Genomic DNA, 21,254 nt, shown 5'->3' with positions numbered 1-21,254 from the left:
ATCTATTTAGTTTAACACAGAGAAGGTTAAGCGGTGACTTGAATACAGTCTAAAGGAACCTACACAGGGAACAAATATTTAGTATTGGACTCTTCAGTCTAGCAGAGAAAGGAATAAAAATCCAATGGCTGGAAACTGATGCTGGATGAATGCAGACTGTGTAAGGCATACACTTTCAAGAGTGAGTAATTAACCATTGAAACAATTTACAAGGGTCATGGTGGAGTCTCCATCCGTGGCAATTTTTAAATCAAGGGGTGGATGTTTTTCTAAAGGATATGCTTTATGAATTATTTTGGGGACATTCTATGAAGGAGGTCAGAAGAGACAATCACAACGGTCCCTTCTGGCCTTGGAATCTGAATGACAAGCATAGTATAAAAGAGTTTTTCCAAGTACAGTCAGGTAAAATTCAACTATTTGCCCCCAACACTGTAGTATTTGAGTGCCACACAGCCTTTAATGGATTTATGTTCATCGTACCCCTTTGAGGTAGGGAAGTATTGTCCCCATTTTACAAATGGGGAACTGTGGCACAAAGAGATTTGGGGCCAGATTTTCAAAGGTATTTAGGTGATTAAAGATGCAGATAGGCACCTAATGGGATTTTCTGAAACATTTAGGTGCCTCTCATAAATTTCAGTGGTAGTTAGGCACCTAGGTGCTTTTGCATTTTCTTATCTGCATATTCAGTCCCTAAAATACATTTAAGAATCTGACGTTAAGTGACTTGCCCACAAAGTCTGTGTGGGAGCCCACATCACACAGGGAATCTGTGGTGTAGCCCACATATCCCAAGTCCTAAGCTAGCACTGCTATTACTTCATCTTCCTCTCTTTAACTGTGTTACCAGTAGCCAAGCATTCCACCTACCCCATCCTCTGCTCAAATAGAACAGAGCAGGTGATGGTCCCCCTTGAAATGCAGCACCACACGTTTCTGTAGATGATGGTTCCCAGGGGAGTGGCAGAGAGGAATTCAGTTACAGTGGCTGAATCTTTGCTACAAGCATGGCAAAGCTTCACTGATGGAGGCGTGCAAGTTTGCTGAAATGCACTGAAGCAATTTAGCATTCTCTCTATAATCAGGTTCTCTAAAGGCTTGATCCAAAATCCAGTGAAGTAAATGGAAAGACTCCATTTGATTTCAATGGGCTGAGGGTCAGGCTCTCAGTGTAGGATTCACTGTATTTATTCTAAACAGTTCAGGTCTTCAATTATTAATGAATTATAACTAAAAAATAAAGATGATATTGGCATGCAATAACTGCCTAAGCCTTTCTCCTTTAGGGACTTGTTCCTACAAGGTGCTGAGCAACTCCTGGAGATGCTGAATACCTTCAGCTTCCACAAACTTCATTGAGAAGTGAGGGCACTCAGCATCCTTGTGAGTCAGGTTCTAGGTGGGTCAGTTCAAATCTAGCCCTGCTCAAAATATAGGTCAACTCTCCTTACACATGGAAAAATATTTACCATTTTCCACTGTGGGCTTCCAGACCTCTGCTAGTGCAATTTATTTTAATGAAGTTAGAAGGTATGTCTCTATTATTTCAGCTAGATGTAGCTTTCTGATGTTGGTGGGCTGGCAAGGGGGTGACTAGAACAGCCTTCAGACAGAAATGGCCTGTGCAAAAGTAGTTTGGTGGTTTGCACTCAGTTCCTAATAGACAATCACAGAGGCCCTGCCACAATAGCAGCTAATTGGCAGCCTCAGTGGAGAGGATAAATTGAATAAGCCATGGAATCTGAACCATCCTTATCCCTAGAAGTGTTACATCGGGGTTAGAGTTGGGTGACAGAAGTGGACAGTAGGGGGGGGCAAGTTTGTAGCACCACTGCCCATGCTGTTCTGTACATAAATGGGGGACTCCATTTTTTAGGGTTGCCAATCATGCAGCTTATGCAAGCATTGTGTGGTACACAATTGAAACAAACAACCACAACAAACAACCCCTAAGCAATCCATCTGCAAGGGGGCTCCAGGAAGAAAAAGGAACAGAATCGCTGCCATTCTGATTGGCTAACGTATTTCTCAACAGGTAAAAAACTGATTTAGCAAACAGCTTTCTTTTAGTTCTAATTAATCCTCATCCTCCTCTCTGCCTCTCTCCCTCCCTTCTCAGCTGTCCTCACATTTTCTATTAAGTTTTCTGGTCAAGGTTCAGGAATTTGAACTCCTTTTTCTAGTCTCAAAACTTTAGTGTGTTTTAAATGACTCTGCTTTCTTTCAACATTCAGTTGAGTAACATCTCCCCTCTCAGTGCCATATTTTCTGTGCTTTGTCAAATGTTAATATTACTGTAATATTGGCCTGTAAAGGACCAGAACAGACTTTCTTAAATAGCACCAAATGCAGTCCTCAATCCTATTTTCAGTCTTACATGTTAAGTTCTTTCTAAATTCAAATAGCGGGGTGGCTGCTGTGTTCCAGAACGTATTGGATTACAAATAACCTTGGTTAAAAAAACAAACCAGCATTAGTATGCCTCAGAACTTTAAATAGGTTTGAAACAGAAACTTAATTGCAGTCTTAACTAAGGGTTGACTAGTGGCTGCTCTGTCATCAAAAATGGTGTTTCAGTTGAACTTTCAAAAGGCTGTGGTTTGAAAGTGAACACAAGCAAATTCTGATTTAATTTTGCTGTATTTAAAGCATTGATTCCCAAGAAGTCATGACTTAAAACTAGCATCAGACAAATCCTGTCTTTTCCTTATGTTGGCATAGGGCATGTGGAAGCTGAAATGTCTTGTTGCAAGGAAACTTTTATTCACCCTGTTTCAACCCTAACCCTAATCCTGTAGTGTTTATGTTCAATCAGCCACATGCGTAACCCAGTGTGACTCTTATTTCCCTCTGGTGGCAGGAGCATGTATACAGGTTTATGAATCTGCAGCTCTCTCTAAGCTAATGGTTCTGAGCCTTTAACTCAGGTAGTTCAGGTTACTGATTTTAGATCCAGTAGTCATGGCTCTGGTCCCCACAGATAACTTGACCAGGAGCATTGTTACATAAAGTAACTGTAAAGAAATATGTAAAAGTATACTGATTCAAGGCACCCACCAATCAATGAAAGTAGTTTTTTTCCATAAATTTTCAGTCGCCCTGGGAAGCGAGATGATTTTTCTCTGTTTATTTAAATTAAAAATACTTCCTGATCTTTGAAAATATTAATTTTAGGACACACAGGTGAACTGGACACAACTATTTGTTCTAGAAATTTCCAAGACAAGACATATATTTTCCTTTGTTTGTTGAAAGATATGCAGTGCCACTATTTTAATTTTGAAATATGTGTAGTTTAGAAGCCTAGCATGTCATGGGTAATATATATAATAAATTAGGGAGATATTTGTCATAACATGGACATTTCTAGTACAAATAGTGTGTTCAGTGAACCTCTGTGTATCCTAAAATAAATGTTTTCAAATATCAGGAAGTATTTTTAATTTAAATAAACTAGAAAAAACATCATCTGGCTTCCCAGGGCCACAGAATCTTAATTTATAGTTTTTTTAAAATGTCTTGGTTTTCCCATCAGGTTATGTCATAATCAGGGAGAAGGGTATAAAGCTTTCCAAATGGTTTCACTGACTAGTGTGTGCCTTGAAACAGTATATTTTTACATGTATCTTTCTTGATGCATTTTTTTCTCCTAAAAATGAATCCCAGATTATTTTTTATGAAGTAGCTCAACCCACTTCCTTGCTTTGGATTATTTGTGCCCCTGCAGAATTTGTGACAAAGCTTTGTATTTTGTGATACAGAAACAGTTTGCATAATATTTTAGAAAATAATAGCTTAAAACTAGATCAAGATATTGCCTCTGAAGCTTTTGAGGCAGTGTCACAGAGTCACCAGGGCGATGCTCTGGAACTACTCCCTACGAAGCCAGTCAGGACTCTGGGGGTGCATGCCTCCTCTCTCTGAGCATACTGTCTCCAGGGCAAGAAGCTTACACAGCTTCAACCTTCCTGGGTCTGACCTCGGAGCATTCAGCATCTGCTTCCACACCATGTGCTTCCCACAGCAAGTCTGCCCGGGCGGGGCTCCTGGGGAAGCCAGAGGGCCCTGCCCGCAACTCCGCAGTCAGACGTGACTCTCAGCCTGCCGGTAAAACAGAAGGTTTATTAGTTGACAGGAACACAGTGTAGGACAGAACTTGTTAGCACAGAAATCAGTGACTTTCAGCCAAGTCCATCTTTGGGGGAGGGGAGCCCAGAGCCAGGACTTTGGTCCTCCCCCTGAGCCCCAAGCCAGCCGAGACTGACTTGCTTCCAGCTGCCTGGCCCCTGCCCTGACTGTTGCTCCTCCTCCGGCCTTTGTCTGGCTTCCCAGGCCAAGAGTCACCTGGTTGCATCCCCCTCCTGGGTCTCAGGTTACGAAGGGGCGGCCATAGAATCCATGCAGGCAGCTGGAGCAACCTCCACAAAGGTCACACATGCTTATTCCCACCACCTAGACATTGGTGCAATATTAGGGTTACCATATTTGAACATTAAAAAATGAGGACACTCCACGGGGGGTGTTGGCCCCGCCCACAGTCCACCCCCGTTCCTCCCAGGCTCTGCCCCCACTCTGCCCCAGGTCCCGCCACCACACTCCTCCTCACCCCCTAGCCCGCCACTGGCTTGCTCCGTCCCTCCTCAGTCCCCCACCCACCACTCGCCTCCTTCCACCTGCCACTCACCTCACTCCCCTGCCAGAAACCCCCATGCCTGCCCCAAGAACCCCCGCCTGCCTCTGGCTCGCCGCTTCTTGCCTCCTCACCCCCACCTGCCCACCCACCTGCTGCTGGCTCCCTTGCCTGTTCAACCCCTGCTGCCCACCGCTGGCCTTTTCACGCCCCCATCCCCCGCTCACCTACTCACCCCTCACCTACTCAATCCCTGCTGCTCACCTCTCACCTCTTCACCCCGCCCCGCTCACCTACTCACCCCTCCTGCTGCAGGTCCCTCTGGTTCCTAGGATCAGGGCAGCTGAAGAGTCTCCATTTGCTGCGCCCACCACAAGCATGAGCTCCATGGCTCCCATTGGCTGGGGAAAGTGCCATTGGGAGCTGCTGGAGCTGCGGAGTGGGGCTTGCAGAGCCCTCCGTGCCCCCCCCACCCCGACCTGACTCAACCCTAAAGAGCTTTCGGTTCATAGCTGTACTGCTGAAACACAGCAAGTCCCTGGGATAGATCACAGCACAGGAAGCATGGCTACAAAAACCAGCATGTATTTCGCTAATCATTTCAACCAAATCTGTTTGGATCTGATTTGTGGTAGGACCCACTGAGAAGCATAAGCGGTCTCTACAGAGATTCAGCCTACTCAGGGGGTTTCCTACTATTTGGTGGTTGGAGTTTATTTACATATTTTAATTTCAAACCAGAACAGCCTCTCTTTAAAGTACTGGAGAGTCCAATATCAATCTTAGTAATACGTTGCTTTCAAAATTCCATGCAGGCTACTAATATTAATGGACTAATAAATCTGCGGGGTGCAGAAACTAGAAACAGGTGATTGATTTCAGCTTCCAGATTTAAGGCTGGGGGAGGGAATCCAGCTTCCTTTGCAGCTTCTTAGGAGAGAGGCAGCAAAGGAGCTTGTTTGGCAAGCTGCACCGCGATCCCCAACCTCCAACAGCCATGGCGAGCCCTTCCAGGGCGGCAAAGAAACGCTGCTCCTCCAGCCTCAAGCTAACCAGGGTCCCTCCCCAGCACCAGGCTCCTTCCTCCTGGGAAACAGAAGCGAGTCTAAGCTCTATGGTTGCCCCAGAGAAACAAGCAGCCTATTCCCTATGGGGCTTTTTTAACCGTCACTGGACCACCCAGCCCCAAGCCAAGACAATTCGTCCTCTTTCCCCTTCCAGCATTTGAGAACGAGCCGGGCCTTGGTAGAGGATGGAGGCAGGGATGGAGGGATGCCCATGCTGTACCCTGAAATGACGGGGGTAATATGAGGGGAAGGGGACCCCAAGTGGCTGCAACTTACAACTCCCAGGTTCAGGTCATTGGCCGTAGGGATCAGCGCTGCAAAGGTTTCCTGACAACCCAGCCAGCCGGCGATGGTCAGGAACATTTCCTGGGAAACCCCACTCTGCCTGGTGGCCACGGTCCCCAGCAGCATCCCTCCTAGTCCTGTGCCACCTCCTGCTGCTGATCCCAGGACAGGAGCCAAAGCCGGGCTCCGGCAATCTGCGGGGGCACAGAGGTGGCTGGCGGCATCCGAGTGCGCAGCTGCCTCCTCCCCGTGCTCCAACTTTCCTGGCTCCTGCCGCTCTCCACTGCGGGGCCCGAAGCAACTTCCTGCCCCACCCGAGCTCCGGTTGCTGCTGTGTGGGGGAAGCACCTGGCCGTAGGCACACGGGCTGGAGAGTGGCGGGAGCCGGGAAAGTTGGAGCCCGGGGAGGAGGCGGCTGCGCGCTCGGATGCCACCCACCGCCTCTGTGCCCCCAGAGCCCGGTGGTGGCTACTGCCCTGGGAGCAGCAGCAGGAGGTGGCACAGGACTAGCAGGGATGCTGCTAGTGACCACCAGGCAGAGTGGGGTTTCCCAGGAAATGTTCCTGACCATCGCCGGCTGGCTGGCTTGGCAGGAAACCTTCGTAGCACTGATCCCTATGGCCAATGACCTGAACCTGGGAGTTGTAAGTTACCGCCACTTGGGGTCCCCTTCCCCTCATGTTACTAGGGTCACTATACATCCATATTTTCCTGGACATTTTTAGATACTTAAAAATTCCTCCTGGATGGCGATTTAAAGACTAAAAAGCCAGACATGTCTGGGAAAATATGGACATATGGTAACCCTATGCAATACACAGGGAAATGGAGGCACACACAGCATTCATGCCAAACAGTAGGGCTTACAGACATACAACATAACAAGGGAAAATCCTAAAGAAATCACAGGCAGGCTCATCCTAAAGAAAGGAGGGGGAGTGCACCTGTAGCACTGCAATGTTATAACCCCATGAATCGGCTCCAAGAAGCAAAGCAAGCCCTTGATTTGGAAGGCAAGGGCATGGGATTGACCAGCTATGCTTAGCATTCCAGGCCATCAAAAGTATTTTTGTATGTTCTTTTCTTTGTACATTTCGTTGGAAAGAAATAATGTTATTATGTCACCAAGGGCTACACTGTGCCATTAAAGTATGGGACTGAGTGGTGGGTGGTATGGAACTGCAGTGCCACAGAGAGGTGGCCTGGGCATAAGTTATTGGAAGTCCTGGCCAATATTGCTACTGTGTCACTCCTTAGGTTGGTGCAGCTTGCTTACTCCTCTGTAGCCAGCCAGATCATCCCTGCCCTATTTTGGAAGGCTAGTGTCTGTCAGGGTGCTAGCCAGGAACAGACCTGTATTCAGGGGAGTTCAAGGGTGCCTATGGATTTTACACACCCACAAAGAGTCCAGCATAATCTGTCCCCAAAATGACAGCTGGCCAAGAGTATATCTATAGTATAGCACATGCAGAGGTAGACCTGGTCTACACTTAATTAAATTGCCCGAGCTATGAAAAATTTCTTGCCCCAGTGCCATAGTTAGGTTGATGTAGCCCCCATTGTAGATGCTGCTAGGCCAGAAAAATTCTTCCATTGGCCTAGCCTCTCAGAGAGGTGATCAGCTCCAGCAATGGAAAAAAACCTTCTGTCAATGCATGAAGTGTCTATAGTTCAATGGCACAACTGCGGCACTGTCGTGGCTGTAATGTAGACATACCTGTAGTGTAAATTCCCAAGCTGCCTGAGCAGTGCACCTCACCTACAGGAACCATATTTTGGGTGGAAAGGACAGGTCAGTCTTCCATTCCACCCTGGTGTTCTCTACTACAACTACCAACCAGAGTGCTAATAAGTTACAACTGTGATGTAGACATATGTCCATAGGTGCCGGAATGAGGGCTGCTGGGGGTGCTGCTGCACCCCCTAGCTTGAAGTAAATTCCATTATATACAGAGTTTACAGTTTGGTTGAATGGCTCTCAGCACCCATACTATAAAAATTGTTCCAGCACCCCTGTATGTGTCTACTACTCTAGGAACTTACCTGAGACAACCAACTCATTTCATACAGGTCAGTGAATAGCCATATATCTGTGATAATGACTGGGGCTAGTGGTCTGTCAGGGTAAATGGTAGGATAGAGAGGGAGAGTTTTTCAGGGGAGAAAAAGGCACATGTAATGAATTTATATAAAAGAAGGTGAAGTTATGAGCTGTCTCATTTAAATCAAAATAGCCCTTCTTTCAATGAACTGTTCAGACCCTTTAATAGCCTCTAATAGTTTAAACCACTTAAAACTAGCACACTCTTTTGATAAACACCATTAATTGCAGGTATTATTAACCTCCTGGCATCACGGAATTCAACTTTTTACCCAAAATAACTCAGCCTAAGCAATTCTGCTGGCGATAGAGTGGTGGCAGCTCTTCCAATACATACTGCTTCTCTGCCTCAACTGCAAAGGCAGCAGCTCTGTGAAGATGGCTCTTAAGCCAAATAATCTTCTATGGGGCAGATTCTGATCTCCCTGGCAGGATCAGGGCCCTGCCACATGAAAACACTAAAGGATGTGTGAGACATTATTGACCTCAGGAATCCCATTGATGTCAGAGGTGCCCAGAGACTGATCAAATGCTGTAATATAAGTGTGTACAGCATGATTTATCAAAAAAAGACATGCCATTGTGATGGGCTTTAAATGGTCTGCAACAGTGGTTCCCAAACTTGTTCTGCCGCTTGTTCAGGGAAAGTCCCTGGCGGGCCGGGCCGATTTGTTTACCAGCTGCGTCTGCAGGTTCGGCTGATTGCGGCTCCCAGTGGCTGCGGTTCGCTGCTCCAGGCCAATGGGAGCCGCTGGAAGCGGCGCAAGGGATGTACTGGCCGCCACTTCCAGCAGCTCCCATTGGCCTCAAGCAGCGAACTGCAGCCACTGGGAGCCGCGATTGGCCGAACCTGCGGACGCGGCAGGTAAACAAACCAGCCCGGGCAGCCAGGGGCTTTCCCTGCACAAGTGGCAGAACAAGTTTGGGAACCACTGGTCTACAGTGTTAAAAGGTTATTAAATGGTTTTAAAATATTTTTTATAGGCAAAAAAAATGTTTTGATTCAAATAATACAGCCTATAATAGTTTTCCTTTTTCATGACCTACTCACTTCTTTTCATATCATTTACCAAGTCACACTGCTAGCCTCAATCATTCATTACCATCTGATGGCGGTGATAACTCTCATGGGACTGTTTGTGCATAACTATGCACATGCTTAAGTGTTTGCAGGATTGGGGCTTGCATCTGTTTGTATTCTAGTTTATTTACTCCTGATTTACACCAGTGTGTAAGGAGGTGAGAATTAGATCCCGTGATTTGTTTTTTGGAGGGTTTTTGGGGTCAAAAACTGGATAAATATGGAATCAGTGACTGCCCACAACCACATGGCATACCACTGGCCCTAGTAAATATTCTGAATCTCCTCTGACCTAGTCCAAATCTGAATATGTGATCCCTACATGACAGGTGATGTTTAATAGTGATAATCACCAGGATACAGCTCAGGCAGGTTTGAATGCAAAAGCCAGTGGCTAGTAAAGGCTGATGTTTTAATGCAATCCCTCCAGTGCTAAATTATCTTTTATACCATGATACTTAACTAGTATCAAACATTTTTCTTCCTGATTCTACCCTTTGCTGAATACAGGCGCTTCTGTTGTTCAATAGACATTGGGCACTTGGTATCAGAGATGTTGCATAAATGAAGAGCTGCTCTTTATATTTACATATTCCCCTATATCTTTAGGTATCTGACAACAGTTTGGTACTAAATTTTGTATATTAAGATTCTCAGTTAGGTTTAGTCAACCACTTTTCATTCTCTAGCAGCCTGTTCAGGTGTAAATATCTCAAAAGGAGCCCGAGTGTATTTATGGTTTTCAGCCCCTAATGTGTAAATCTGTCATAACGTTGTCCATAATTTAATGTAGTAACAGTCAACTATACTGTATTATTGTCTCATTAACCTGGTTGTTTTTCACTTTCATGTTAATTTCCTTCCCTATGCTTTGTGGAATTTTATTTTCTTCTGGCTGAATTCTGTGTCATTTCCTACAAAATGGAAGATGTGATTTAATTAGGGATTTACAGTCTAATAATAATACCTCGCTTCTTATATAGCACTTTTTAATGTTTAATGAAAGTGCTTTTAAAAGGAGGTCAGTACTATTATCCTTGTTTTACAGATGGGGAAACTGAGGCATGGGCAGGGAAGTGACTTGCCCAAGTTCCCACAGCAGGTGATCTGGATTTGTGTATGAGGTTGCTTCTTTTGGCCAAAGGGAAGCACTTTATCTTTGGCGGTGTTTAGGTGAAGGAGGGTGAGATGCAACCACAAGTTCACTTGGTTAAATGTTCATATGAAAGAAGTAGAGAAGCATTCCACATCTTTACAGTGTCTGCTTTGTCCAATATAGCTGTGGGGAATTGTTAAACAGAACATTAAACTGTCCTTGTGTAGTGATGGGGAAACCTTAAGAGATAATCAGCTGAAAGGTTGGATCCTTAATTTAAAGTTTATCTAAACTATTCACACCCTTTAATTCTGCAACATTTGGCTGGGAATCACACAAGAAGCAGCTTTCTTGAGAGGTTTTTTTGGTACTTCCTGCTTCCACTACAGTGGAAATAACATGAGGCCAGCCTTTCTCATGGTACGATATTTATAATTATTATTATTTCAGCACTTCTGGTTCTAGTTCTGGCAGGGACGTGCAAAAATGAAAAAATAAAAATTAAGACTTTTATCTGAATATTGTTTTGAAGGGAAGCTGCTATTTTTTTCAGACTGGTTAAGCAATTCCTATTATTGGGTAAATGGCCTGAAACAGATGAGCTTTTTTCTTCTGACAACCCCAAGCTTTTTCCTGAGGCAAGTTCAGAGCATTGTGCTAGATATTTGTTCTATAGTTGTGTTTCTAGCTTGAATTCCTTTCTCCCATGATGTTAAATGAAAAGTCACGCTATTGGCCAGATTCATTCCTGACGTAATTCCACGGAAGCAAATAGAGTTGCAACAGGGATAAATTTGTACTGTCACCTGATTACCCGATTTGAAACCCATTTTTAGTTAGACATTTCTAGATTGGAGCTGAGCTTCTGGGATGGAGACTCATGTGTTTGATTAACATATACTGTTAGCTGAGGAGGCATGAAGTGTTTGGATTAATTAAGAGGTCAGTGCTGTAACTAGAATTTCAAACAGCTGTTTTTAGAGGTGCAGGTAGCCTTGGATGGGGGTGATTATGGCTTATCCTATTGCCCTTGGGATGTAATGCTTAGTGTGGCCCATGACTGGGACTCCAAGCTTCTACAGTACTACTGGTACTACTTATATATAAACTAAAGGTTAGCTGAATGAGGAAGCTTGTCCACTCCAAGGAATACAAAGAAGGGATTTTATTTCTCTGTTAATTTAAGAATGCTACATGAGAGACTTTGGAACAACAAAAGAAGAGACTGTCTCTAGAAAATCCATTGCAAGACTTAGACTAAACCCTGAGTATGCTGGGACAGGACTTTGGGAGTTTAGTCTGTAATGTGTGAATACTCAAGAGTGGAAATTTGATCAATAAGCTCATGGTTTCTGTACCTTGCCATCCAATTTCAAAGCTTGATTTAAAGAACTCTCAGAAGCTTAGGGCATAACATAATGATGAAGCTAATTGTATAAAAGGTAGATTGTGACATTGTGGTGAAAGTTTTCTTAAAATACATTACCCAGGTAAGGCAAAGCACTTTCTGACGCTTATTGCAAAGTGTCTGAGGTTCGTAGGCGTATAGTCAAACAGTAAGTCCATAGTATGGGAAGACTCCACAGAGTTAGCTAACTGCATGCATGGTCCATGTGTGATAGAATATTATTGGATTTCTCTGCTAGTTTGTTCAGTAGTTCCAACTAACCAATTTCTGGATCTGTCTGATGTGGCTTGACATATAGTACTGTGCGTGACACATCCCGATCTTCTATTCCTTTGCATGGAAGCTCCAGAGAACACTTATCAGGACAAATGCACATTTCTGCACCAGTGAAGATAAGTTAAAGAGCAATCTGAGACTGCATGTATGAATATTCATTAAAATTTCACCACAGGCAAAAAAATCACTGAAAATTCATGTTTTCACGTCTTTCAAAAAAACAAACAAACCCTATTGCAGTTGTGATCTGAATTATTCTTTGTTTTCTGGAAATCCTCAAGTGAAGGACAAGAAAAGCTATTTGTGCTCTGAAAACAATATAATTGTTTTGCGAATATGGCAAACGTCTGAGAACTTATAATTTATTCCAAGGAGGAATTTGGTAATTTTTGTTGCTGTGAATTTGGCAATTTTTGTTGTTGTTTGCTAGCATATATTGGTAATAATTTCAAATGTGACAAAATATGCAGTTTCTCATGAAAGCATACACAAGTATTTAGGTTAATGGAGCATTACTCACAGACACAGTTGTCAAGTAGTTCAGATTTTTCCTTATCTTCAGTCTCGCAACTATGTGTTGCAAAAGCAGTTATAATGTAGGTAAAACATTAGTATTTTAAGGCATGAGGTGTTAAGTAAATGTTCTGCAGAATTCTACTTATGATAACATGTGTGGGTGTGGATTGGCTTTTAAGGGATTCAGTCTTTTGAACACACTATACCAAACCTAATTATTTTTATCTTGCTATTTGGGAGAACTTGGCAGCTGTTTAGTTCAATTTCTTTGAACTGTATTAGACTTCAAATACAAAAGCAGTGGGTCAATTTTTGCTGAAATGAACCAACAGTAGTGAAAAAGTCCTACAGAACTTATAAAAGAATGATAACTTTTCTATAGAATTTGTAAGCCATCCTTACAGAATTTGATGGTTAGAATGATAGAATTTGATGGTAAGAATATAGTACTTAGATTTATAGAATAATTTATATTTACTATACATACACATACCTGCACACTTCAATTATTATTAAGTCCTATTGTCTATTAGGAGGCATTGTGTAGCCCAATGGATACGGCTTGAGATCCAGATCCTTCCAGGTATTTAGCCACTTTTCTGCCTCATTAAGCACCTAAATCCTCCTTTAAGTTGCCATTGACATTTTCAAAACCACAGCTCAGCTGCTGCCTAATCCCAGAGGTGCCTAAGTCCCCAAGATGCCCAAGTTTAAATTTACTGGCATTTGTAAAGCCACCTAAGTGCTGAGATTGCCCTGCTGGTAACAAGCAATTCAGAGCCTTTGCACAAGTCAAAGCCCTGGAAACCCCAAAGTGGAATCTCAAACTAGGCGGGGGAACCTGATCCCATAGGTGGGCTCTACAACTGCCTAAGCCTGATACCTGTCAGACCTCACGGCAGGAGGGAAGAATGCAGGTCAGCAATATGTGGGGCTTGCAGAACACAGCTCCTGCACAGAAGACCCATGGGGGCACGTGGAAACATAGGGCCAGAGTTAGAGAGAAAGAGACATGGTTCTGGCTGCTTGGGCATAGGCTAACTAAGCAACTGACTGGCTTAGGCACCCAACTCCATGAGAGGGTTTGTGGCTGAAGATCCCAAGCAGAGGGAAGCACCTATCTCTGGTTCGTCAGCCAGGCACACTAGGCTGGCCCCTTAGGGTATGGCTACACTGCGTCCAGCCCAGGTTGACAGGCTTGGGTTAGCGCGCACTAGACAAAATGCCATCTATGCAGCAATTCTTAGAGCTCCAAAATGCTGTGTAGACATATGCTTTGGCACCCAAGCCCCTCTCTTCACCCCATTCCTCTCCTTGCCATTTCAGTCCCTGCTATCTGCAGTGGCTCACAGCTCAGCTTGCTGGCTTCAAAGGATACCTTCCTTATGTGGCTAACTCTCCCCAGGCATTGTCTGAGCAGCCTGGGCCTAACTCAGGGCTGATGATTCCACTAGGTAGCAGAGCACTGTGGAGCATCGCTGCAGTACTTTTAAAGATCTGAGACCACGCTTCTATTCCTGGCTCTGTCACTGGCCTGCTGGGTGACCTCAGGCAAGCCACTTAACCTCACGATGACTCAACTTCCTCATCTGTAAAATGGGGATAATGATCCTGACCTCTTTTAAGTGCTTTTAGATATATGCACTATACAAAATTATTATAATAATCTCCAGGATTTTAGAGTAATTTCTCTAGAAGCATCATTACTATCAATGGATATCTATTTAATTTCTATAGTATACTAAATTTCTATAGAATCCTATTGGTCTCATCCCTATTAAATTCTCTTCCATTTTCCATTAGGGATTCTATTGTTCAGAAGGTGCACTGAAGCGTAGTCAGACAGGGGAAAACAACTGAGTTGTTGTATTATTCTTCAAGTCCTTTGGGAGAGTCTCTCCCATATACAGCTAGTCCTCTTTAGATTCTAATTTAATCCAGGACATAAAGGATGGAAACTACTGGAATGTTTGAAGGTCACTATTAAAATAATTAGAGGATATTATTTGTGTTTTATTTTTAATTTCTTTACTGTTAGTCCCCTGCTGCTCTCGACCATCACAAAAGCTTCCTTTTTCTTCTTAAAATGGTTGTATACTCTACTCAGTGGTTCTCAAACTTCATTGCACCACGACCCCCTTCTGACAACAAAAATTACTACATGCCCCTGGGTGAGCCCTGCTGCTCTGTGTGTGTTTGTGTGTGTGTGGGGGGGGGGGGGTGAGAGGGGCGGGAGGGTTGGAAGGCGGGGGCGGGGCAGAGCCCCGCTGCCCCAGGCTCAAGCCCTCAGGCTTTGGCTAGCCCCAGGCCCCAGTGAGTCTAATTCTGGCCCTGTCAACCCCATTAAAATGGGGTTGTGACCCACTTTGGTGTCCCAACCCACAGTTTGAGAACCACTGCCTACATTCTCATGCTAGTGGTGATGTACCAGCGCATCTGGGTGTGGTCTTACACTGGCCCTTAAATGACCTGGTGTTTGCATAGGAAGCTACAGGCAGTGATTTAGAAACTGTGCCAGCCCCAGTAGGAAGGGGATGGGGTAGGGACTTTGACCCAGGGGCGGCTCTAGCAATTTGGCCGCCCCAAGCAGTCATGCGTGCGGGAGGTGCACCGGAGCCAGAGGACCAGCGGACCTCCCGCACGCATGACTGCGGAGGATCCGCTGGTCCCGCGGCTCCAGTGGACCTCCCGCAGCTGCGGACGGATCGCTGGTCCCGCGGCTCCGGTGGACCTCCCGCAGGCATGACTGCGGAAGGTCCGCTGGACCCGCCTGCCGCCCTCCAGGGAAAATGCCGCCCCACGCGCGCGCTTGGTGTGCTGGGGTCTGGAGCCAGCCCTGCTTTGACCTGTGCCTTTTTATGAAGCCGCTGTTTTCTCCTATGCACATGACGTTAAGAAGGTAGCCATAGACCTTATCCATGTAGTGTTCTGCCCCTACATGGCAATAACATGGCAATGTCACTCCTTATAGAATGGAGTGCAATCCTTGACCCCAATGCTGAGTGGTTCACCTCCACTACTGCACAACCTGGGATTGAGTCACCATCAGTTCCCAGGGGCGTTATTTTCCTATTGCAGGAAATGTGTCATTCAAAGGCAATTACTGTACTCATATATTGGGTGGAGGCAGGGGCTCACTGACAATAGTGCAGCATGCTGTCCCTGAAGGCATCAGGTAGTCTCTCCTTCCCTTTGAAATAGTTTTACTAAGTCACACATCACTGAAGGGAACATTGCAAAGTACAACAGACAATAATTCCTTCCGTCCCCTCTCTATATGCTGTCCAGACACAATTCAATTTCTTAATTTCCTCTTACCTCTGACCACTCTACCCCTTTCCAAATCACGTTGGCTCATGATCCCATCACAATAATCCATCAAATTATTCAATTAATTTATCGTTTCCTTCCTCTAAGCATAGCCTGTATTCATAAATACAAACATTGGTTACTTTTAAATATTATGGGCATCGTTTTGTATGCTCTACAGTGCTGAGATTAAGTGCTATGTGCTACTGGGTGTAGCAGATCTCTCTTAATGGTGTAGACAGGCATTAGAGTCTAACTCTGATGCGGGAAAGGTTAAGATTTTAAAAAAAGAATGCTTTATTTAATTTTTATTTGCCCTTTCTCTGATTATTGCATCTGTGCACAGCAGGACTGAAATTATTATTCAGCAGTTCATGAGCTCATGCTGGGCCTGCACTTGGCCTCAGCCTCCTGCCCAACAACAGACTACGCATGAACTATTTATAATTCATTCACCATTTGTTGCAGTTGCCACATCTGATTTTTATGGGTATTGTTGATACCTCTGCCAAGGGAACTGCATTCTAATTCTACATGAATTAAAATGAGAGGGTGAACTACAGGCCACATTAAAATCACTGGGAGCTTTGCCATTGACTGCAGTGGAGCCAGGATTTTACTCAGCTTGTCTAGAAACCTGACCGGATGACCAGGAGTTAGGAATAGAGTATTCTCAACTCTGCCTCTGACTTATTGTGACAAAGTGCGTGTGGTCTCTCTAATATCCTGAGAACAACATGGCTACAACTACACTGCATCTGACTCACTGTGTCATCTCTGGCAAGTCGCGAACAGGGATGGGTTCGGCAGCTCGTCTGGCTTGGCTGCATGTAACCACTCCCACTGTGTTCGGGTGCTCAACGTGGTCGGCCAAGTCTTCCCCCAGTAGCATGGGGATGGAATAATTGTCATAGACAGCAAAAGTCCACTTTCCTGACCAGTCCTTGTACTGGTCTTCAGGGATGCTGTACCCATGGCAGGTCCTTTTAAAAATTTTTAAGAAGGCCTCAGTGTCCTCACCTGCCATGTAGGTGGGAAATTTCTTGGGATGGGGTACAGTGCCTGGAGAAGGATTGTTAGGGTTGGCTGGAACATGTGGGTTAGCTCTGGCTAATTCCAGGGTCTGCTGGTGGGCCTCCCTCTGGAGCTCCAACGCCCTTTTGTGGTCAGCCTGTTGCTTCTTCATTTCTTTTTTGTGGTTAGCCTCTGTGGCTTGTTGCTTCTGCATGTCTTTGTGCTTTCTGGTGCTGGCCACACCCCTCTGCAGTGAGTGAATTGGGTTGCTTGCTTCCCAATCCCTACCCTGTCTACTCGCGACTGAATAGAAAGAAACAAAACCTTTTCATTTGCAAATGTGGTGCTGTTTGTTTGCTGGCTCACAAGAAACTAGAAAATCTGGTTTGGTAACTTGTCTCTTGCAAACTGCTAAGTACCCTCTCAGTAGGTGTCCCTTCTAACAAAAGCCTTGTTAGAAAACCTAATTCCCTCAGCCAACCTTGCTGAAGATTCCTTCTAACCCTGAAAAACTGCTTTAAAACTCCCTTTTCCTCAAGCTGCCTGTCCAAGCAACCAGAAAGAAAAACTGCTTCCAACAAAGCCTGCTGGAAAACTTAATTCTCTCCAGCCAACCTTGCTGAAGATTCCTTCTAACAATACTAGTTAGAAACTGAATACTTGTAACCCCCCCTCTTCTCTCAGGTTGCTTTCCTGCTCTAGAAGAAGAGAATAGCTCCCTTCAGCTTAGCCCAGCTGAAAAAAAACTCCTTCTAACAAAGCCAGTTAGAAAACCTTGTCTGTCTGCCTTCGGGGTATCTCTCCCTCCTAACCTGCAGTCCTGCTTTAGGAGAAGAGAATAGCAATGGCTCTCTGGTTCAGAAAAATTCCTCACCGCTGCCCACCATGTCATAGGTCTCACCCCCACTTAGAGCTGTTGGGTTCCAAAGTGGGGACCTGCCTTGGTTTCCCTCTAAACAAAAATCCTAGTTTAGATCTGGTAAAGCTGCCACCACCCAATCAGGTACGTGGATTGGGACACAATCCTTCCCCAAAATCCTAGGGGATCCCAAGAGCCCCAAATCCATGGAGTTCTTACACCCAGGAGAAATAAACCATTCCCCCCTGCTTCCTCCCCCCTCCCTTTTCCTAGGAGAGATACCGGGATTTAACTACAGAGGGATACCTCCCCCTCCCCTTTCCCTGAGAATCCACCCAAGGAAAGACCAACCAAGTCCTTAATAGAAAAGAATTTATTAAAGAATAAAAAAGAAAGTCACTGTCTCTGTAACCAAGATGGAACAATATACAGGTCTAAACTTATCAATCTCTGGAGAGAATTCCCCCTCCTTTCTTTCTCAGCAAAAGCAATAACAGTACAGAATTAAAGAAATTCTATAGCAAAACACAGAATTGCAAATACAGAAATAAAAGTATAAGAATACTAGTTCCTTGCTAATACTCACTAGCTTGAATAGAAGAATTTATTGCAGAAACCTGGGAGGACTTGATTAAGATGTCTGGACTAAATTCCCAAGAGAGACTCTCTAAGAAAACAAAGAACAGGGAAAAAAAACTTCCCTCCACCGGGATTTGAAAATATCTTGTCCCTCATTGGTCCTCTGGTCAGGTGTCCACAGGTACTGCTTGTTAACCCTTTACAGGTAGACAAAAACCTTAACCCTTAACTAACCGTTTATGACAAAGCCTGACCGGATGACCAGGAGTTAGGAATAGAGTATTCTCAACTCTGCCTCTGACTTATTGTGACAAAGTGCGTGTGGTCTCTCTAATGTCCTGAGAACAACATGGCTACAACTACACTGCATCTGACTCACTGTGTCATCTCTGGCAAGTCGCTCGCTGCTTGCTTTTCCAAGGTGCTGAACACCCAGAGATTCAATTTATTTCCTTCAGCAGAAGTATCTACGCTGTAGGTACAACCATATACATTAGACATACGATAACAGTTGTCAATTCTACTAAAACCGTATAAATCAAGTGAAAAACACCATGAGGTTGAACAGATTGTCAGACAAAGATCCTATACAAAGGCAATGTCAAAAACACTTTATTGCAAATGCCAAAATGTTGTCCGTAGTTACTGAAATAAAATTACTATTTGATAAACCATGTTTTAGAGAACAAAAAAACCTGGAATTCCAAAAGGTTTTTTATCTGGTGAGAAAACCAGGGAGAAGATCTATTTACAGCCCATCTGAAATATCTAAAAATATCCCCAAATTAAAGCAGACTAATTTTTTTTTTAGAGAAACAAAATAAATTTTTTATTCAGACTTACTTTGATTTTCTTCTCTCTCTAGGTATTACGACAACTTCAGCCTCTGCACAGAACAGGAAGCCAGTGCCGCGAGATGCTTTTGGCCAAACCGACTTGCACAGGGCTTCATCACTGGAATTCATAAACAATTCTTTTCAAACTGTACATCGGAAAAGGTCCACTGGGAAGATCCACCGGATGAAATTCTCATAACTCTGATCTTAATCCCAGTATTGCTGATGGTTGCTATGATATCTCTAGTGGTGTGGTGCAGTAAGAGAAGTGACATTCTAGTGTAAGTCATGCCTCCTGGCTTTTCTCATCCCATTCCTTTCTCTCTCTCTCTCTTTTTTTTTGTAACGAAAAGAAGAATCAGAAATATCAGATCTGCTGTGTTCTAACCTGTCAGGTACTATGGGAGGAAACTGTCCTGTATTCAGAGAAACATTCTGCCTCTACCTAAAGTCAATGCTTCTATACTGCAGGTTTTCAATGTTGCTTATGCAAAGATCTTTTTTCCCCCCTCAAAACCGATAATCACAGCTAATGTGTAATGGAATTCACATTCAGTTCTGGACAATGGGAGACATATGATGGCAAGTGAACCTGCTAACTTCAGCAGAGGTAAAGTTTCTTACCCAAAGTTAAAGCTTGTCAATAAGCGTCATTTTCCAGTGTGTGTGTGTATATATACACAACGGGTGAGTAATTTGTAATATTGACAGTGGGGCTCTTTGGAAATTTTTATGCTGGACACTTGAGGTTTTCATTTGTGAACCTTGTGACTTGAATGGAAGTTTGTCACCAAAGGAAATTAACATGGATGTTGCTGAGGGACACTTTCTTGGTGCTGAATAAAAACCACACACTACCAAGGACTGGAAGTATTGTCTTGGTAAGAAACAATGCATATGGCCAGTGGATTATCCTTGTGGAGAAGAGACTGTGCTAGGTTAAGTTGTTTTTAAAATGTCCTTAAAGATGACTTCTTAGAGCTTGCCGGCTTGAGAACACACTCCAGGAAGGATGCAGGCTTTTCCCCAGAGGTGGAAAATGAGAGGAAATGGGTTGACCATGAATTTACCAAGGGCTGGTGAAGGAACTGTCATATGCCAGACCCATCATTTTATTTTTTTTAATTATTATTCTTATGTTGATGAGTGTATTCACTGTGTGCTCCTCATTCTCACTTCACCCTGAATCTTTTGTGCAAGTGATGTCCTGTAAATAAAAAAAGATAAGAAGCTAGGTCAATTGAGGTGCCTTTCAGTGTTTGAATACTTCATTTTTCATCACTTACAGAATGTGGAAGCTTATGTTGTTAACAGCAAGGCAGTTTGAATGGTGCTTGGAATTGACAGAGGGCAGAGAAATGGAAACAGATTCCATTCAACAAGTCTATATTCGTCATGTTCCTCTGTAATGAAATATTTAGATACAGTATGCTCCAAATAAAATAACTTTAGTCCCTATTGTAAATTTTTCTTGTCTGTCACATGAAGTGTCCTCCAAGCCAAATATTCCATTTTTACAAGTGCTCAAGATCTTTTGCTCATGAATACACATTTTCATACCTCACACACTTAAATGAAGTACAGCTAGCTGTGTCTTCTACATGTATTAGTTAGATAGTCTTCTTTAAGATTTTTGTTCTAGTAGTTGGGATGGGGGTCCATGTGAACAAAGTGTTGCTGGGTCTCAACACAGAAGTGCTCCCTGTATGAAAATCACATATACGTGGAAAGTTACCGTACCTATATATCTTGAGTTTCACATTCTTTCCCAATATTTTAACATAATACAGATATGCTTGCAGTCCTTTCGGATTAGTTATATTGGTAAGAATGACTGGTTATGTCAGATATTTCCTATGTATATTGTAATAGATACTGATTCATTCTCTTCTTTGATGTTAATAAGTTAATATTTGTAAAATGTTTGAAGAAGAAAAGTGATATGTGTTAAACATTTATTATATTTAACATAAAGGTAAGAAACAGCTATTAAGGAGCCTGGTATGTTATTATCATTATGCATTACCTCGACTGGCCTTGGAAATTACATGATGGTGAAAGTATGTTGTGTTTTGATTACGCCTCTCCAGAGGATAACTATTATGCTTTTAAACCAAAAATTATCTTTAAATGAACTGGTTTCCAAATTCTATTTGATTATCTTCATTTGTTTTGTTTCACATTTTCCCCATAG

General features: G+C 43.7%; 1 protein-coding gene across 1 annotated transcript in view; it reads left to right on the top strand.

Annotated features, from left to right (window-relative positions):
• Positions 1-21,041, top strand: part of RAMP3 (receptor activity modifying protein 3) — a 107,416-nt gene extending 86,375 nt beyond the window's left edge. Inside the window, exon 4 of the mRNA XM_045007965.1 lies at positions 19,090-21,041. Coding sequence (XP_044863900.1) covers positions 19,090-19,345 — 256 coding nt within the window. The 3' untranslated portion in view covers positions 19,346-21,041. The remainder of the gene's footprint in view (positions 1-19,089) is intronic.
• Positions 21,042-21,254: the final 213 nt, after the last annotated feature.

Source organism: Mauremys mutica, chromosome 2 (assembly GCF_020497125.1).
Source record: "Mauremys mutica isolate MM-2020 ecotype Southern chromosome 2, ASM2049712v1, whole genome shotgun sequence".
NCBI lineage: Eukaryota > Metazoa > Chordata > Testudines > Geoemydidae > Mauremys > Mauremys mutica.
The sequence above is the reverse complement of the archived record's forward strand: the minus strand, read 5'-3'. Positions and strand labels throughout refer to the sequence as shown.